The sequence below is a fragment of the Bos indicus genome, chromosome 21, assembly GCF_029378745.1.
Source record: "Bos indicus isolate NIAB-ARS_2022 breed Sahiwal x Tharparkar chromosome 21, NIAB-ARS_B.indTharparkar_mat_pri_1.0, whole genome shotgun sequence".
NCBI lineage: Eukaryota > Metazoa > Chordata > Mammalia > Artiodactyla > Bovidae > Bos > Bos indicus.
In genome coordinates, this window is record NC_091780.1 from 40,436,252 (window position 1) to 40,454,324 (window position 18,073).

The window sequence follows — 18,073 nt, forward strand, 5'->3', positions numbered from 1 at the left end:
GGGGAGAGTGCAAAGTTGGGAAAAGTGACTGGGACAGAACTGGGTGGGGAAACAGCCAATTCAAGAGAAACCTTTTGCTCTTTTTCAAAATAATGTTGAAAGTTCATATAGATAAAGCCCTAAAATTTCCTCTTGAGGTTGGGTTTGATGTAATTTTTTTTTTTCTAATGCTGCCTTAAAAATTTATGGCCAAGCCTGGATGGCAGGGAAGTTTGGGGGAATAGGATACATGTATATGTATGGCTGAGTCCCTTTGCTGTTCATCTGAAACTAACCCAACATTGTTTATTGACTATACCCAATACAAAATCAAGTGTTTAATATAAATTAATGAAATCAAAACCCAAAAAAAAGTAAAACTTATGGCCAAGAATTCTCCAGATGCAAAGTATTAATCTATTAAGGAAAAAGTATACTACCTGACAAGACAACTTCAATGAGATCGCCTTCTTGGATATCGCTAGCTGTTTTCACCAGCTGAAGGATGTTTTCAGAGGTAGGGTCATGGCGAAAAAGCAGGATCTTATCATACATTCCATAGAAACCACATTCAGGAAACTGTAAATACAAACACCACAACAGCTTAAGCGTCAAAATCTTCCTAAATTTAAAATAAAGATCAAATAAATAAATGTCAGAGCACAAATACAAGCTAATTACAAAAGTTCAAAATATCTAGAACATTAACAAATAAAAACGAATGGCCAAGTAGATACTGAAATGACTCCAAAGCAGGAGGAAAGAAATCACAGTTCATAAAAGCAATAACAACAAAATGCTCTTCTAATTACGGAGCAAAAAAACAGGAGAATCTGAGATAAGATTCAAAGACATTTGTGGCAGTAAAGTGGTTAAGAATTACAGTGAATTCTAAGAACAGTCTTTTCACATGACTTACAGCAATTCAATAACATTAAAATGGGACTATGTTACAATTCCATTACAAATGTTGTTGCAATTTGTCTGCAAAAAAAAGGCCAGTCCATTTTGGCATATTCAAAAATAAGAGATGACTCAATAAATCTAAACATGTTCTGTGTGTGGGCAAAGGTGTTATCTAGATCCTTTGATTCAGGGAAGCACCAGAGGAAACAATCCAACTCTCCCTGTTGCTGCTGCTCATACAGTGCATTTAGTTTCCATGCAATCTAGATGAAATAGGTAAGTATTAACACAACAGCTAAAAGTCAATTCAAGTATACATAGTTAATATTCTCCTCACAAGGATAAATCCAAGTTTATTACCCAAGATTATCTCCCAGTAGCAGGCATATAATGAAAGCTAACTGAATGACATTTTATACTGAGCAAGTCTATAAAAATTCTGATATTAACAATTACTATCAGAATATTAACAATCAATATTATTCCTTACATTTCCTCTCTTCCTTCTAATGCAAGAAAGAGTGTTAAATTCAAACCACAGTACTGGCTGATCAATTTTGTTTTAAAAGTAAAATTATTTGATCAAAGGATAGAAACGTCCTTAAGAATCTCCCCGGAGTTCACTGCAGCACTGTTTAAAACATCCAAGACATGGAAGCAACTTAAATGTCAATGGACAGAGGCAAGGATTAAGAAGATGTAGTAAATATATACCATGGAACATTCCTCAGCCATTAAAAAGGACGTAATAATGCCAACGGTAGCAACATGGATGGACCCAGAGACTGTCATACTTACTGAAGTAAGCCAAAGAGAGAAGAAGAGATATCGTATGACATCCCTTACATGTGGAATCTAAAAAGAAATGATACAAGTGAACTTACTTACAAAACAGAAGAGGCTCACAGACTTAGAAAATGAACTTACAGTTGCTGGAGGAGGGGGAGAATGTGAGGAAGAGATAGTTAAGGAGTTGGGGTGGACATGTACACACTGCTATATTTAAAATGGATAACCAACAAGGACCTACTGTATAGCACGTGGAATGCTGCCCAACATTATGCACAGCCTAGCTGGGAGGGGAGTTTGGGGGAGAATTGGATACATGTATGGCTGAGTCCTTTTGCTGTTCACCCAAAATTATATCACAACATTGTTAACTGGCTCTACTGAAATATGAAATAATTTTTTAAAATAAAAATCAATATAAAGATATTAAAAAGAGAAAAACCTTAAAGTCAATTTTAAGTTTATTACAAAGAGCATTCTGTATTAGTATTGGAAGATTTTTACTAAAACAAAGAACCTAGGCTAATGTTGCATGTGAAAATGGCTCTTTTCTTGTATGTGATATTTTCACATAATCAGCAACTGCTATTTGCTTTATAAATCTATATTTGTCTTGTGTGGGAAAAGGTCATAAGTCAAAGAGAAAAAATTGTCTTGTTCCTGAAACTTGTGATGTGTCTGACACGTATGTCAATAAAGGCTGATTTTAAGGAGGTACTGTCATGAAGAAATGTCCAGAATATGGTATCTTCTAAAAATAAATTTATTATGCATTCTTCTTTCTTTTTCCATGTTAATAAAATTAGGGGCTACAATCATTTTAAGACATTTTGTGTGAACTGAAAATAAGTATATACAGAACATCCTCTTGCTCTTAAGAGTTTGCTGACAAGTAGGATTTATCTGTATATCTGTATACACTTAGTATATCTATCTATCTATCTATCTATATATATACACTTAGTATATATACAGGTATATATCTGTATATCACTTAGTAAAGTTGGCTTCCTTAAAATAAACGCAAGAGCTGAAATGATGTCACTGCTTCCACTGTGCTAATTAAAACTAATACTTCCTTTTTTGGTAATTTCTCCAACAATATTAATTGAGTGAAAAGAAAGAAGAAAGAACTAAAACACCATTTTCTAAACTAAAACAGTGAACAGTTCACGTATTACTTTAAAAATCAACTCCACTTGATGGGCAATTTACAGTAAATGAAATGGACATAAGTGTAAAAGTCTTAAGTTCTGACTCTTCATCAACACCAATGCAACAAAAATTATAACAGGAAACATATTCATCAACCTTTTAAGCTTTATAGTACTCCCTTGTAGTTGATGCTACACACCATTTTGACTCAACATAGATTTACCCTATCACCAAAGATTAGCTCACCAGCTACAGAATTTAATACAAATGAAATCATACAACATGTACTGTGTGCTCTTTAAGTGGCTTATTTTGTTTATTAGAATCTTTTTGAGATTTGTCTACACATTCTATATTTGAGATTCATCTCTTTTTACTCTTAGTTATTAGCATTTCATTACATGGCTCAAGGATATTTGTTTCTCTGTGCTCCCACAGACAGACATTAGTGTTTTTCCCCTCGGTTTGTGGATACTATAAATAATAATGCTATGAAAACTTACGTACAAATGTTTCAATGGGTATATATTTTCATTTTCTATGACTAAAAATTTAGGAAGAGAATTTCTGGGTCACATAAGTGTATGTTTGACTATATAAATATCACTATGTCAATAACACATTATACTTATTACTGAAACTTTATATTAGGCTGAATATAGTTAGTGTTAAGTGCTTCATGTTCTTCCTTTTTGAGACTGCTTTGAATATTATATGTTTTCTGAATTTCCATACTCATTTTAGAACCACTTTGTCAATTTGTACAAAATAGATCTGCGGTGATTTTTCAATGATATTACACTGAAACATAGATCAACCAACTTCAGTAGATGTATATTCTAAGAATGCGGAGACATTTGTTTTGTTATGAATAAGGTGGTATACTGCTTAATATATTAATTTCTTTAAAATTTATCTCAAAATTTTTTTGTAGTTTTCCGTATATATGTCTTAGATATATTTGCTAAATTCATCTCTAAGTTTTCATATTTTGTGCTATCATAAATGGCTAAATAGGAAAAGGAGTACATCAAGGCTGTATATTGTCACCCTGCTTATTCAACTTATACGCAGAGTACATCATGAGAAATCCTGGGCTGGAAGAAGCACAAGCTGGAATCAAGACTGCCAGGAGAAATATCAATAGCCTGATATGCAGATGGCACCACCCTTATGGCAGAAGGTGAAGAGGAACTGAAAGTGAAAGAGGAGAGTGAAAAAGCTGGCTTCAAGCTCAACATTCAGAAAACTAAGATCATGGCATCTGGTCCCATCACTTCATGGGAAATAGATGGAGAAACAGTGGAAACAATGTCAGACTTTATTTTTGGGGGGCTCCAAAATCACTGCAGATGGTGACTGCAGCCATGAAATTAAAAGACGCTTACTCCTTGGAAGGAAAGTTATGACCAACCTACATAGAATATTAAAAAGCAGAGATACTACTTTGCCAACAAAGGTCCGTCTACTCAAGGCTATGGTTTTTCCAGTAGTCATGTATGGATATGAGAGTTGGACTGTGAAGAAAGCTGAGCGCCGAAGAATTGATGCTTTTGAACTGTGGTATTGGAGAAGACTTTTGAGAGTCCCTTGGACTGCAAGGAGATCCAACCAGTCCATCCTAAGGAGATTGGTCCTGGGTGTTCATTGGAAGGACTAATGCTGAGGCTGAAACTCCAATACTTTGGCCACCTCATGCGAAGAGTTGACTCAATGGAAAAGACCCTAATGCTGGAAGGGATTGGGGGCAGGAGGAGAAGAGAATGACAGAGGATGAGATGGCTGGGTGGCATCACTGACTTGATGCACATGAGTTTGGGTGAACTCCGGGAGTTGGTGATGGACAGGGAGACCTGGCGTCCTGCAATTCATGGGGTCGCAAAGAGTCGGACACAACTAAGCAACTGAACTGAACTGAGCATAAAGTAAAATCTCTCCTTTTTGGTGTGAAATTCTGCAAGTTTTGAAAACTGTATACCATAACCACATGACATATATGTGCTATACACATCACGACCAAAATAGAAAACAGTTCCTTTTACTATAATTTAGTCTTTTTAAGAATGTCATATAAATGGTATCATACAATAAATAACTTTTAATCTGACTTAATGTCTGCAGGGTCTGAAGTGATTTCTCTCTACTATTTTCTCATATCTGTTATTTGTGTCCTCTTTCTGTTTTGATTAGTCTAGCCATTGGTTTATATATCTTTTTTATGTCATATTGTTTTGATTACTACAATCTATTTTGAGTCAGAAAGTGTCATGTCTCCAGGTTTATTCTTCTGGCTCATAATTGCTTCTCATTGAAGAAGGCAATGGCACCCCACTCCAGTACTCTTGCCTGGAAAATCCCATGGATGGAGGAGCCTAGTGGGCTGCAGTCCATGGGGTCACTAACAGTTGGACACGACTGAGCGACTTCATTTTCACTTTTCACTTTCATGCACTGGAGAAGGAAGTGGCAACCCACTCCAGTGTTCTTGCCTGGAGAATCCCAGGGACGGGGGGAGCCTGGTGGGCTGCCATCTATGGGGTCACATAGAGTCGGACACGATTGAAGCGACTTAGGAGCCGCAGCAGCCTAATTGCTTGGGCTTTTCAGGGGTCTTCTGTGATTCCATATGAATTTTAAAGTTGTTTTTCTACCTCTGTAAAAAACCTCCTTGGAACTTTGATAGGGATTGCATTGAATCTGTAGATTACTTATCGTAGTTTGACATGCTAACAACGTTAATTCTCCCAATGCATGATTATGCAATGCTTTTCTATTTATTTGCCTTTGCTTTTGCTCAGAGGTATTTGTTTTCAGCATACAAGCATTTCACTTCGTATTTCTCATGTAACCATGAAAGTTCTTTTCATCAAAGTCCATCACCTCTACCATTTCTGATCTGTTTCAATTAGCTCTTTTAATCCCAGTTATGGGTCACATTTTCCTGCTTTTTTATATGCCTACTTTTTAAATTCAAGCTAGGTTTCAGCAGTATGTGAACTGAGAAATTCCAGATGTACAAGCTGGGTTTTGAAGTGGCAGAGGAACCAGATATCAAATTGCCAAAATTCGTTATATTATGGAAAAAGCAAGGGAGTTCCACAAGTACACACCTACTTCTGCCACTGACTACACTAAACTTTTGACTGGGCGGATCACAGCAAACTGGAAAATTCTGAAAGAGATGGGAGTATCAGACCACTTTACCTGTCTCCTGAGAAACCTGTATGCACATCAGGAACCAACAGTTAGAATCAGACACGGAACAAATGACTGGTTCAACACGGTGAAAGGAGTATAACAAAGCTATATATTGTCACCCAGCTTATTTAACTTATATGCAGAGTACATCATACAAAATGCTGGGCTGGATGAACCACAAACTGGAATCAAGATTTCCAGGAGAAATACCAACAACCTCAGATACGTAGATGATACCACTCAAATGGCAGAAAGTGAAGAGGAACTAAAGTGTTTTTGTTGAAGGTGAAAGAGGAGAGTGAAAAAGCTGGCTTGAAACTCAACACTAAAAAATTTAAGATCACTGCATCTGGTCCCATCACTTCAAGACAAGCAGAAGAGGAAAAAGTGGAAGCAGACAGATTTTATTTTCTTGGGTTCCAAAATAACTATGGATGGTGACTGCACCCATGAAATCAAAAGATGCTTGCTCCTTGGAAGGAAAGCTATGACAAACCTAGATAGTGTATTCAAAAGCAGAGACATCACCTTGCTGACAAAGATCTGTCTAGTCAGAGATATGGTTTTGCCACTAGTCAAAGCTATAGTTTTGCCAGTAGTCATGTACAGATGTGAAAGTTGGATCATAAAGAAGGCTGAGCACCAAAGAATTGATGCTTTCTACTCATGGTGCTGGAGAAGACTCCTCAGAATCCCCTGGACTGCAAGGATATCAAACTGGTCAATCTTAAAGGAAATCAACCTTGAATATTCACTGTAAGGACTGATGCTGAAGCTGAAGCTCCAATACTTTGGCCACCTGATGAAAAGAGCCAACTAAGTGGAAAATACCCTGATGTTGGAAATGAATAAGGCAAAAGAAGAGGGTTGCAAAGGATGGTTAGATAGCATCATGGACTCAGTGGACATGAGTTTGAGCAAACTCCAGGAGACAGGAGAGGACAGAGGAGCTGGCATGCTACACTCTATGAGATCACAAAGAGTCGGACACAACTTAGCAACTGAACAATAACTTTTAAAATTTGATACCAGGTTTTATGAATTAACATGAACAGTTGGCCTTTGTCTTCCTTTAAAAAACACTGATATTTGTTTTGGCAAAACATTAAAGTACTTGCAGACTGGTTTTATCTTTCTAAGGTGTACTTTTAAGATTTGTTATGGGAGCTTTAGAACAGTACTTGGTCTAGGGATAATTTAGCCCTACGAAACTCCAATACTTTGGCCACCTGATTTGAAAAGACCCTGATGCTGGGAAAGATGGAAGGCAAGAGGAGGAGAGGATGACAGAAGATGAGATAATTGGATGGCATCACTGACTCAATGGACATGAGTTTGAGTAAACTCCAGGAGTTGGTGATGGACAGGGAGGCCTGGCGTGCTGCAGTCCACGGGGTCGCAAAGAGTCGGACACAACTGAGTGACTGACCTACTAATAATGCATGTCGACATCAGTTTGCCAACAAAGGTCCGTCTAGTCAAAGGTATGGTTTTGCCAGTAGTCACACACAGATGTGAAAGTTGGACCATAAAGAAGGGTGAGAACTGAAGAATTGATGCTTTCGAACTGTGATGCCGGCAAAGATGGACATCAAACCAGTCAATCTTAAAGGATATCAACCCTGAACATTCATTGGAAAGACTGATGCTGAAGCTCCAATCCATTGGGCACCAGATGCAAAGAGCCAACTCATTGGAAACAACCTTGATGCTAGGAAAGTTTGAAGGCAGAAGAAGAAGGAGGCAACAGAGGATGAGATGGCTGGATGGCATCATCAACTCAATAGACATGGATTTGAGCAAACTCAGGGAGATAGTGAAGGAGAGGGAAGCCTAGCGTGCTGCAGTCCATGGCGTCACAAAGAGTCACACACGACAGAGCAACCGAACAACAACTAATGCATGACTCTATCTCTACAGAACACCTCAAATGTTCAGTGAAATTTCTGTCTGTCTGGAGAAACTTGACTGTCTCTCAGTCTTCTATAGGCTCTGGAGAGTTCATTTTACAGGTTCCCACTGTTGCTCTTTCTTCTGCCTCATAGACTTTTACTCTATGGACTTGTATTCACTTTCCTATTCAACTGGACCCTTAAGCAGTTTTCTGGAGCTCTTCCTTTGTATAGCTCCTACCTTGCCAGTATTCTTCCCATGAAAATTCTTTTGACGTGGTCACCTTGAGCTCTATTACCAGTTTCCTCCATACAACCAGGTAACTAAGCTCTTGGGTTCTTTCTCCCTATACTACACTCTGGATCAGGTTCCAGGCAGAAGCCTCATGTGACTGTACTTGTTTCAACTACCTTGTTTGTTTCCTTTTCTCAGGGATCACCTGCATTGCCTATGGGCCAGTGTCTGTAACAGGCATTTCACATTTTCTGCATTATTTTCTATTTGTTTGTGGCAGGTAAGCAGGCCCCATACCAGATACTCCTTGTGAATGAAAGCCAAACTCTCATGTGTTTTTAAATATAGAATATCAATATTTTCTACCCAAACTCTTTGCTATTTAATTCCATGTAAATAGCATTTGTAAGAAAAGTAAATTAAAGAAAAATAAAATACCTACAGGTAGTAAGAATACAAATTTAATGTTACATTGAAATAAATATGCAAAGTATATTTAATAAAATAAGAATAAATAAATTTAGTAATTATCACATAACCCTCAAAACACAGTTTGACCTATTGAGTGAAACTAACTGTTAAAGGATTGCCCTTGATTAGAATATAAATGTTTCCCAAATATAATACATTAATTAATTCACAGTTCCTCTTACCACATTCTTTGAAAAACTATGGGTGGCTGATTCTGACTCAAGAGAGAAGAGGAAATTCAAGGGATTCAGTGCTTGAGCTGGGGTGAATAGAAAGTAACAGCTGGAAAGGAAGAAATGAAACAGCAACTGTTTCCCCTAAGAAAATCTAAACTTTACCATCTTCTAAGCAAATGCATTGTCAATGTGCTCGTGTGGTGGAAGGATAGGTAGGAATACTAAAGAGGGGCTTAGGAGACAAGGATTCTACTGGCTCATCACAATTTTGGTGCAGCCTGACCTTATCCACACGCCTCTTGCTGCTGCTGCTGCTGCTGAGTCGCTTCAGTCGTGTCCGACTCTGTGCGACCCCATAGACGGCAGCCCGCCAGGCTCCGCCATCCCTGGGATTCTCCAGGCAAGAACACTGGAGTGGGTTGCCATTGCCTTCTCCAGTGCATGAAAGTGAAAAGTGAAAGGGAAGTCGCTCAGTCGTGTCCAACTCTTCACGACCCCATGGACTACAGCCTACCAGGCTCCTCCATCCATGGGATTTTCCAGGCAACACGCCTCTTAGTCACCTCTATATACCATCCTTGTGGTTCAGTACTGCTGACATATGGACCTCACACTCTGTGACATGCCTCCTTGTAAAACCATGGGTGTAATGTAATGTAATCAAAGATTTGGTATTCAAGTAAGGCTTGAATCGGAGAAGGCACTCCAGTACTCTTGCCTGGAAAATCCCATGGATGGAAGAGCCTGGTAGGCTGCAGTCCATGGGGTCGCAAAGAGTCGGACACGACTGAGAGACTTCACTTTCACTTTTCACTTTCATGCACTGGAGAAGGAAATGGCAACCCAGTGTTCTTGTCTGGAGAATCCCAGGGACGGGGGAGCCTGGTGGGCTGCCGTCTATGGGGTCACACAGAGTCGGACACGACTGAAGCGACTTAGCAGCAGCAGCAGCAAGGCTTAAATGCCTCATATCCTAATTATTATAGGTCTTTCCAAGGGTGACTCAGAAAACATTTGGAAAAGTCAGAATAAGTACAAAAATACCAATATATGCCACACAATAAAACCATTATTTTAAAAGAATAAATTTAAAAAATGAAGGTAGAGTTCTAAATGTTTTTGAAGGTGGTTTCTCCAATATATAAATGACTGAGGTGGGGAGATCCACTCTCCCATTTTCCTTCTTACTGGGTCACAGACATGGCTGTTCTCTCTTCACTAACAAGACATTCAGAAACAAGTTGCAGAGCCTTGTGAAACAGGGCACAGGGGTGAACATGGAGATCTAGTCTCTCGGGACAGTTGTCATGGCAGCAGGAGCTAAGGGTTTGATTTTTTTTTTTTTTAGATTGTACCTTCTTTTTTTATTGGCCAGAATAAAACAGATGCATATTTGTCTGTTCCTATTACGAGAAAACCTTTTCTTTTTTGCAATGTAATGTTCTGCTTGAATAGAAACTATATACAATAAGACTTTCAAAAATTATATTTAAAAATGATGTCTGCAAGGTGAAAAGTGTAACGGAACAATGCCTGACAACTGAGAAGAGAACATATTGGGGAAAACACTCAGGGAACAACATTCCCTAATTTGGTCATAATCATCTGTTTTTATGTGAAGGTGTATGAGCTTTGAAATCTGAAAACCCTCATTAAACTAAACAGGCTTTCAGAAAGGCTCAGAGGCTTGTAAACTCAGCTGGAGCTTATTACAAGATCAGTTCTATGTTTCTCAGGGGCTTTGTGGTTGTGAGCGCAAACATCTGAGATAAGTGATTTCAAGCTCTCTCCAAGTTCGACTCTAACAACACTGGCCACTGTGAAAATATGGCCAACAATCCCGGCATTGGTCGTAAGCTCTTTAATTCTACCCTATGCTGGAAACCTCTGTGCTGCTGTGTGTATCGTTTGGCATTTTTTGACCACAGAGCACAATTTACTGTTACATTTCACTATAAATTCAAGGCTGGCCAGACAATGTGCTCCAGAGTAGAATAAATACATGTTTTAATGAGTAGCTGAAATGCGACCTGGCCAACGGGAACTCTAAGGAACAAAGGGTGCTTTTCCATAGTTGAGGCCAATCACAAAGGGCGAGGAACAAGCAATACCAGAAACAAATTAATCCATGACTCAGTCAAGCAGAAAAAAAAAAAATCGGAGAGAAAGAGAGAGGAATGGCCTGATTAGGAAATGAAAATACACTGCAGCTCACTTTCGCTAAAAGGTGATGAATAAAGGCCTGGAATTAAGTTTTTCTGCTCAATAAGAGAACACATCAGGCAGCTGAAGATGGCACTCTCCTCATCAAAGATGATTCTCAAATCATTTTCCAAGAACTCTCTTGTTTACAACAAGCAGTGCCATGACTGGTCACCCTTAGTCAGCAAAGAAATTAAAAAGGTACTACCACTTCCTAGCCAAACTCCTCCCCAAGTTTTGTTCCAAGAGTACAGGGACAATGAGGACACGTTGCAAGCAACTATTTTCACGAGAACTAGGACCTCCCTCAGAGGAGTTGCACCGGAGTGAGGCTGCTGTGGAACTAAAAGCAGCAGAAAGGTCAGGCATTTAGATGGTTCTGAAAGCTTCAGACACTTAGGCCAGTAGGATCTTTCCAAGAGGTATCTTCAGCGAGATCCAAGACATCAGCTCACAAGAGTGAAAGTGTTAGTTGCTCAGTCGTATCTGACTCTTTGCAACCCCATGGACTGTAGTCTTCCAGGCTCCTCTGTCCATGGAATTCTCCAGGCAAGAGTACTGGAGTGGGTTGCCATTCCCTTCTCCAGGGGATAGTCTCAACACAGGGATCAAACACGGGCTTCCTGCATTGCAGGCAGATTCTTTACCATATGAAACACTAGGGAAGCCCCCATCATTCATAAACTTGTCTTATTAACTTTGCCTAGGGAATTAAACAATCCCCCTTTAAAAAAAATCACCTAATAAAAGATTGAAAAATGAAGTATAAAAAAAGATTAAGTCAATGAAAAAACAACAAACACTTAGTGAATAACCACTGGGTGATTATCACACACATAGCACTACAGGTAGAATGACAACAAATTATGAGATGGCTGAAGCCTACTAAAGCATGAACACTATATTTTCACTTAGAAACACAAGTTTATGTAAGTCAATTAGAGCAAAAAAGGAAAAGTGAATAATCTATATTATTTGCAGGCATCCTTCTGAAATGTGTTCAGATTTGGGCACAGGCTCTTTTATTTGGTGATTTCATATCCTCAAAAGGAGGCACTTGAAAAGAATTCCATACTATGACCACATAACTATGTGACTAGTTTCTGAATGTAATCTTAGGAAACAGAAAGCAGAAAAAAATTTTTAACTTTTCTTTTTTCTTCGCTCCCTCCCACCTCCACCCAATGCTACTCTGATCCAAGTTAGGCAGAAAAGAATACTGTTCCATCAAAATAACTAAGAAGTACTCTTAAAGGTAGGTTTCCCAAATGGCTTAGCGGTAAAGAATCTGTCTGCCAAGCAGGAGACGTAGGTTCGATCCCTGGGTCAAGAAGATCCCCTGGAGAAGGAAATGGCAATCCACTCCAGTATTCTTGCCTGGGAAATCTCATAGACAGAGGAATCTGGCAGGCTATGGTCCACGGGGTGGCAAAAGAGTCAGATGCGACTTGGTGACTAAAACAAACAAACCCTTAAAGATAGTACTTTACTATCTCTCCTAGCGGCAACCTATTTTCCTAGAGATTCTTGGTCCAATCAATCATGTCTTAGTCTTAGAGATGTGATTCATGTAAATAAATTTGCAATGCCTATTTTCATACAATATTTTTTTTAAAGTATATGAAAATTTTCAGTTTCCAAAACAATAAAGACTAAACGATAATTACAGTGCTGATTCTAAGAAGATTCATTATACATTTTCCAGCTATGAAAAAGGCACCACTGTCCACTGCAGAGCCAGTGACGTATCGCTCTCCATATGACTTTGCTATTTTTCTGGGCCACTGGCATGCTGTCCAAATGCAGATCTCCACGGCCAAAAGTCACAATCCTTGCCTTGCTCCCTTGGTAGTTTCTTCTCTCACATGAGCAACTATTCCACAAACTTAATGCTTCCTTTGGAAAGGGATGCTATCAATGTCAGAAATCTTCCTGGTCCAAGCTCAGAAACAAGTCACTTCAGTTAGTCCTCCTTTCTCCACTCTACTGCCAAAAATTTCCTTTTCTCATCCTAGAAAGAGCTTTAATTCATCCATTCTTACTTTCCGACAGGCAGATTAGAATCTGACCCATGGACTGTCTTCTGCTTAGATTTTTTTTTAAGCCTCTCTCCTTTTCATTAAAGTCAAAACCCATCGTTTAAACAATCATTTTCATTCATAATTTTAAATCTGGACTTAGCCTTACCCTCTATATGCTGTACAGTATAAAAGAAAAAAAGATACCTGAGAAAAGAAAGAATATACTTTATCAACGAAAGGGACTTGAAATCTTTTGAAATTAAAGTTTAGATTAAAAGTGAAATGGTAGATTTTGATTATGAACTTTGAAATTCAGCCATACTAAAAGACATAGAAACATGCATAAAACCTGAACTTGCAATACCTTTAGAGAATAAAGCTAGACTTTAATTCTTCTTCCCTGGGCATATAAATATACTGATGTTCAGTATCAGATATTGCTCAAGAAGTCTGTCTAATAAATTATATGCTTATCTTTAAGGCAGCAGGTGTGACTCAGTGTGATGCTTAATTGTTGGCAGAGACTTTTCTTCTATTTTAATTTGAATAATATGCCACCTATTAAAAAGACAAAAGCAATAAGAAATGACTTAATACGTCATTAACTCTAATGCAGCAACTTCTGCATATAGACTTCCTAGAAGTATTTTAAATCATTATTTTGTTGTATATAATTTTTAAGTTTTAGAATAAATGTTCATATCAAGCAATTATAGGTGGTAATAATTAATGAGATCCTCACCATTGTTGTGTAAAAACATATTATCCTACATTATACCCTGACAGATTACTAGTCAGTGATAGCTATTAGAAGACTTAGTAGGTACTCTGAAATTATTCACACAACAGTAATTATGTGTGTGGATGTGCAGCTTGGAAATGGAAAAAATATATATACTTCACACTCTTTGTCTCACTGTGAATAAAACTGTCATTATAGCATACTGTGGATTTTTTACATTGTATAATAAAGCTACATGTTTGTTTATTAATGAACTAATGACAACTGATACATATATTGGATAAAATGAACCATGTGACAGCAACTAAAAAGGTTTAAGAATCAGAAACTTTGGGAAAGATAAACTCCCAGAGATTATTTATCCTCTCATTTGGAGATAAGTAGATTGATGTCCAGAACATATTACCAAGGTGGCAATATTAGGTGATGTCAGAACAAGGATGAGCAGCCAAGTCTCTTAAAATATACTCCTTGATCTTTTCTCTCAGTTCTGCTTCTCTTAGAAAAAAAAAAAAAAATACAGTAAGTGTAGTCAAATGTCCAGCAAACAGTGAGTCAGAGTTGAAAACCCTGAGCGCTTTTCTTGGCCAGAAAGTACAAATCTAGGCCTACAGATTATAGATTTTGAACAAACCAAGGTAATGGGCCTAATGAGCTTTATAGCAGCTATTCCCTGGCAATCTCCAGTTCTTACTAGATAGACAAGTCATTCAAACAGTACAGTGAAGTAGCCCGGGGAAGACTGGCTGACAGCGGAGTGGTCAGCTTACAGCAGTGGAAAAACTGGTTGGGATCATTGAGACAAGGGGCTGTCAGCCTTTCCACATCCCACCCTCAAAGGAATATTGCATTACATGGGATTGCAACTAATATTTATAGAGCAATTGATCTTTTAGATAAAAAGAAACACATACATAGTACTGATTAATACATTGGAAAAGATTTCTATTAAATTTTGTAAAATAAAATTGAAAAATAAAATGTACTTGGAAAATTTGTACATCTGACTACTGTCTTCATTAATGATAATAAACAAAGGTTAACTCTATTAGTTTATCAGATCAGATTCAGATCAGTCGCTCAGTCATGTCCAACTCTTTGCAACCCCATGAATCACAGCACGCCAGGCTTCCCTGTCCATCACCAACTCCCGGAGTTCACTGAGACTCACGTCCATCGAGTCAGCGATGCTATCCAGCCATCTCATCCTCTATCATCCCCTTCTCCTCCTGCCCCCAACCCTCCCAGCATCAGAGTCTTTTCCAATGACTCAACACTTCACATGAGGTGGCCAAAGTACTGGAGTTTCAGCTTTAGCATCAGTCCTTCCAAAGAAATCCCAGGGCTGACATCCTTCAGAATGGACTGGTTGGATCTTCTTGCAGTCCAAGGGACTCTCAAGAGTCTTCTCCAACACCACAGTTCAAAAGCATCAATTCTTCGGCACTCAGCCTTCTTCACAGTCCAACTCTCCCATCCATACATGACCACAGGAAAAACCATAGCCTTGACTAGACGAACCTTTGTTGGCAAAGTAATGTCTCTGCTTTTCAATATGCTATCTAGGTTGGTCATAACTTTCCTTCCAAGGAGTAAGCGTCTTTTAATTTCATGGCTGCAGTCACCATCTGCAGTGATTTTGGAGCCCAGAAAAATAAAGTCTGACACTGTTTCCACTGTTTCCCCATCTATTTCCCATGAAGTGGTGGGACCAGATGCCATGATCTTCATTTTCTGAATGTTGAGCTTTAAGCCAACTGTTTTACTCTCCACTTTCACTTTCATCAAGAGGTTTTGAGTTCCTCTTCACTTTCTGCCATAAGGGTGGTGTCATCTGCATATCTGAGGTTATTGATATTTCTCCCGGCAATCTTGATTCCAGCTTGTGTTTCTTCCAGTCCAGCATTTCTCATGATGTACTCTGCATATGAGTTAAATAAACAGGGTGACAATATACAGCCTTGACGAACTTCTTTGCCTATTTGGAACCAGTCTATTGTTCCATGTCCAGTTCTAACTGTTGCTTCCTGACCTGCATACAAATTTCTCAAGAGGCAGATCAGGTGGTCTGGTATTCCCATCTCTTGAAGAATTTTCCAGTTTATTGTGATCCACACAGTCAAAGGCTTTGGCATAGTCAATAAAGCAGAAATAGATGTTTTTCTGGAACTCTCTTGCTTTTTCTATGATCCAGCAGATGTTGGCAATTTGATCTCTGGTTCCTCTGCCTTTTCTAAAACCAGCTTGAACATCAGGAAGTTCATGGTTCACATATTGCTGAAGCCTGGCTTGGAGAATTTTGAGCATTACTTTACTAGCATGTGAGATGAGTGCAACTGTGCGGTAGTTTGAGCATTCTTTGGCATTGCCTTTCTTTGGGATTGTAATGAAAACTTATCTTTTCCAGTCCTGTGGCCACTGCTGAGTTGTCCAAATTTGCTGGCATATTGAGTGCAGCACTTTCACAGCATCATCTTTCAGGATTTGGAATAGCTCAACTGGAATTCCATCACCCCCACTAGCTTTGTTCATAGTGATGCTTTGAAGGCCCACTTGACTTCACATTCCAGGATGTCTGGCTCTAGGTCAGTGATCACACCATTGTGATTATCTGGGTCATGAAGATCTTTTTTGTACAGTTCTTCTGTGTATTCTTGCCATCTCTTCTTAATATCTTCCGCTTCTGTTAGGTCCATACCATTTCTGTCTGTCCTTTATCGAGCTCATCTTTGCATGAAATGTTCCTTTGATATCTCTCATTTTCTTGAAGAGATCCCCTAGTCTTTCCCATTCTGTTGTTTTCCTCTATTTCTTTGCATTGATCGCTGAGGAAGGCTTTCTTATCTCTTCTTGCTATTCTTTGGAACTCTGCATTCAGATGTTTATATCTTTCCTTTTCTCCTTTGCTTTTCACTTCTCTTCTTTTCACAGCTATTTGTAAGGCCTCCCCAGACAGCCATTTTGCTTTTTTGCGCTTCTTTTCCATGGGGATGGTCTTGATCCCTGTCTCCGGTACAATGTCACGAACCTCATTCCATAGTTCATCAGGCACTCTATCTATCAGATCTAGGCCCTTAAATCTATTTCTCACTTCCACTGTATAATCATAAGGGATTTGATTTAGGTCATACCTGAATGGTCTAGTGGTTTTCCCTACTTTCTTCAATTTCAGTCTGAATGTGGCAATAAGGAGTTCATGATCTGAGCCACAGTCAGCTCCTGGTCTTGTTGTTGCTGACTGTATAGAGTTTCTCCATCTTTGGCTGCAAAGAATATAATCAATCTGATTTCAGTGTTGACCATCTGGTGATGTCCATGTATAGAGTTTTCTCTTGTGTTGTTGGAAGAGGGTGTTTGTTATGACCAGTGCATTTTATTGGCAAAACTCTATTAGTCTTTGCCCTGCTTCATTCCATATTCCAAGGCCAAACAATTAGTTAACTGTATTAGTATATATAAAGGTTAACTCTATTAGTATTTATTTTGGATGCATGAAGTATAATTTTCCACTATGTTAAAACTAAATTTGAACAATAAACATGTATAGACCATTTACCAGGTTTAACAGGAGGTTTAATTTAATAGCACACACTTGCACCAAGTATTTATGTAATCCTTAAAGATGATACTAACCCTCAAATAATTAAAGGACCTCATACACAGTTTGTCAATTTATGAAACTCAATTAAAAAAAAATCAATCTTCAGTAAAATAACTAAGTAAACCATCTCCTTTTTAACTGTTTACTCTCATGTTCTAAAATGTTTAAATTTTACTAAATTAATTTTATTCTAGGTAATTTTCATTAAAAAGAATAATGGTATAGATCTAAGTATGCGTAATAATCAGAGATTATAACAACACTGGAGATAGGTGTGAGAGAGAGGACATCTGGCTGAGTTACACCCTAGATCACAAATTCAGAAAAGAAGTTTGGAGATACAATATTGGGCTGGTCAAAAAGATGTTACGGAAAAGACCCGAACGAACTTTCTGACCAACTCAATACTTTTCTTACCAAAGCTATCTAAATGATATACCATAGAGGAAGGAGGAATGAGTATAGATACTGACTTTCTAAATGAAGTTGAAAAGCTTAATGCCGTGAATTCAGTGATCATGATGAGTGCTCACCTAGATCACCATGCACACAGAACATCTCTCACAAAAGGTAGGTACGGACCGGGGCACACCACAAGGGCTCATGGTCCCTCAAAAAATACTGAACACACACGCTCAGACATTGTATCTCTAACTAGAGGCATGATGATAAATCAAACCAGAGATAGTCCCTGTTGTCACGAGAT

At 38.4% G+C, this 18,073-nt stretch overlaps 1 protein-coding gene across 2 annotated transcripts in view; it reads right to left on the bottom strand.

The window, feature by feature from the left end:
• Positions 1-18,073, bottom strand: part of PRKD1 (protein kinase D1) — a 346,204-nt gene that overhangs the window by 154,179 nt on the left and 173,952 nt on the right. For both annotated transcript variants that reach the window (XM_019983643.2, XM_019983644.2), the window contains exon 2: positions 420-558. In XM_019983643.2, the coding sequence (XP_019839202.2) occupies positions 420-558 (139 nt within the window). The remainder of the gene's footprint in view (positions 1-419; positions 559-18,073) is intronic.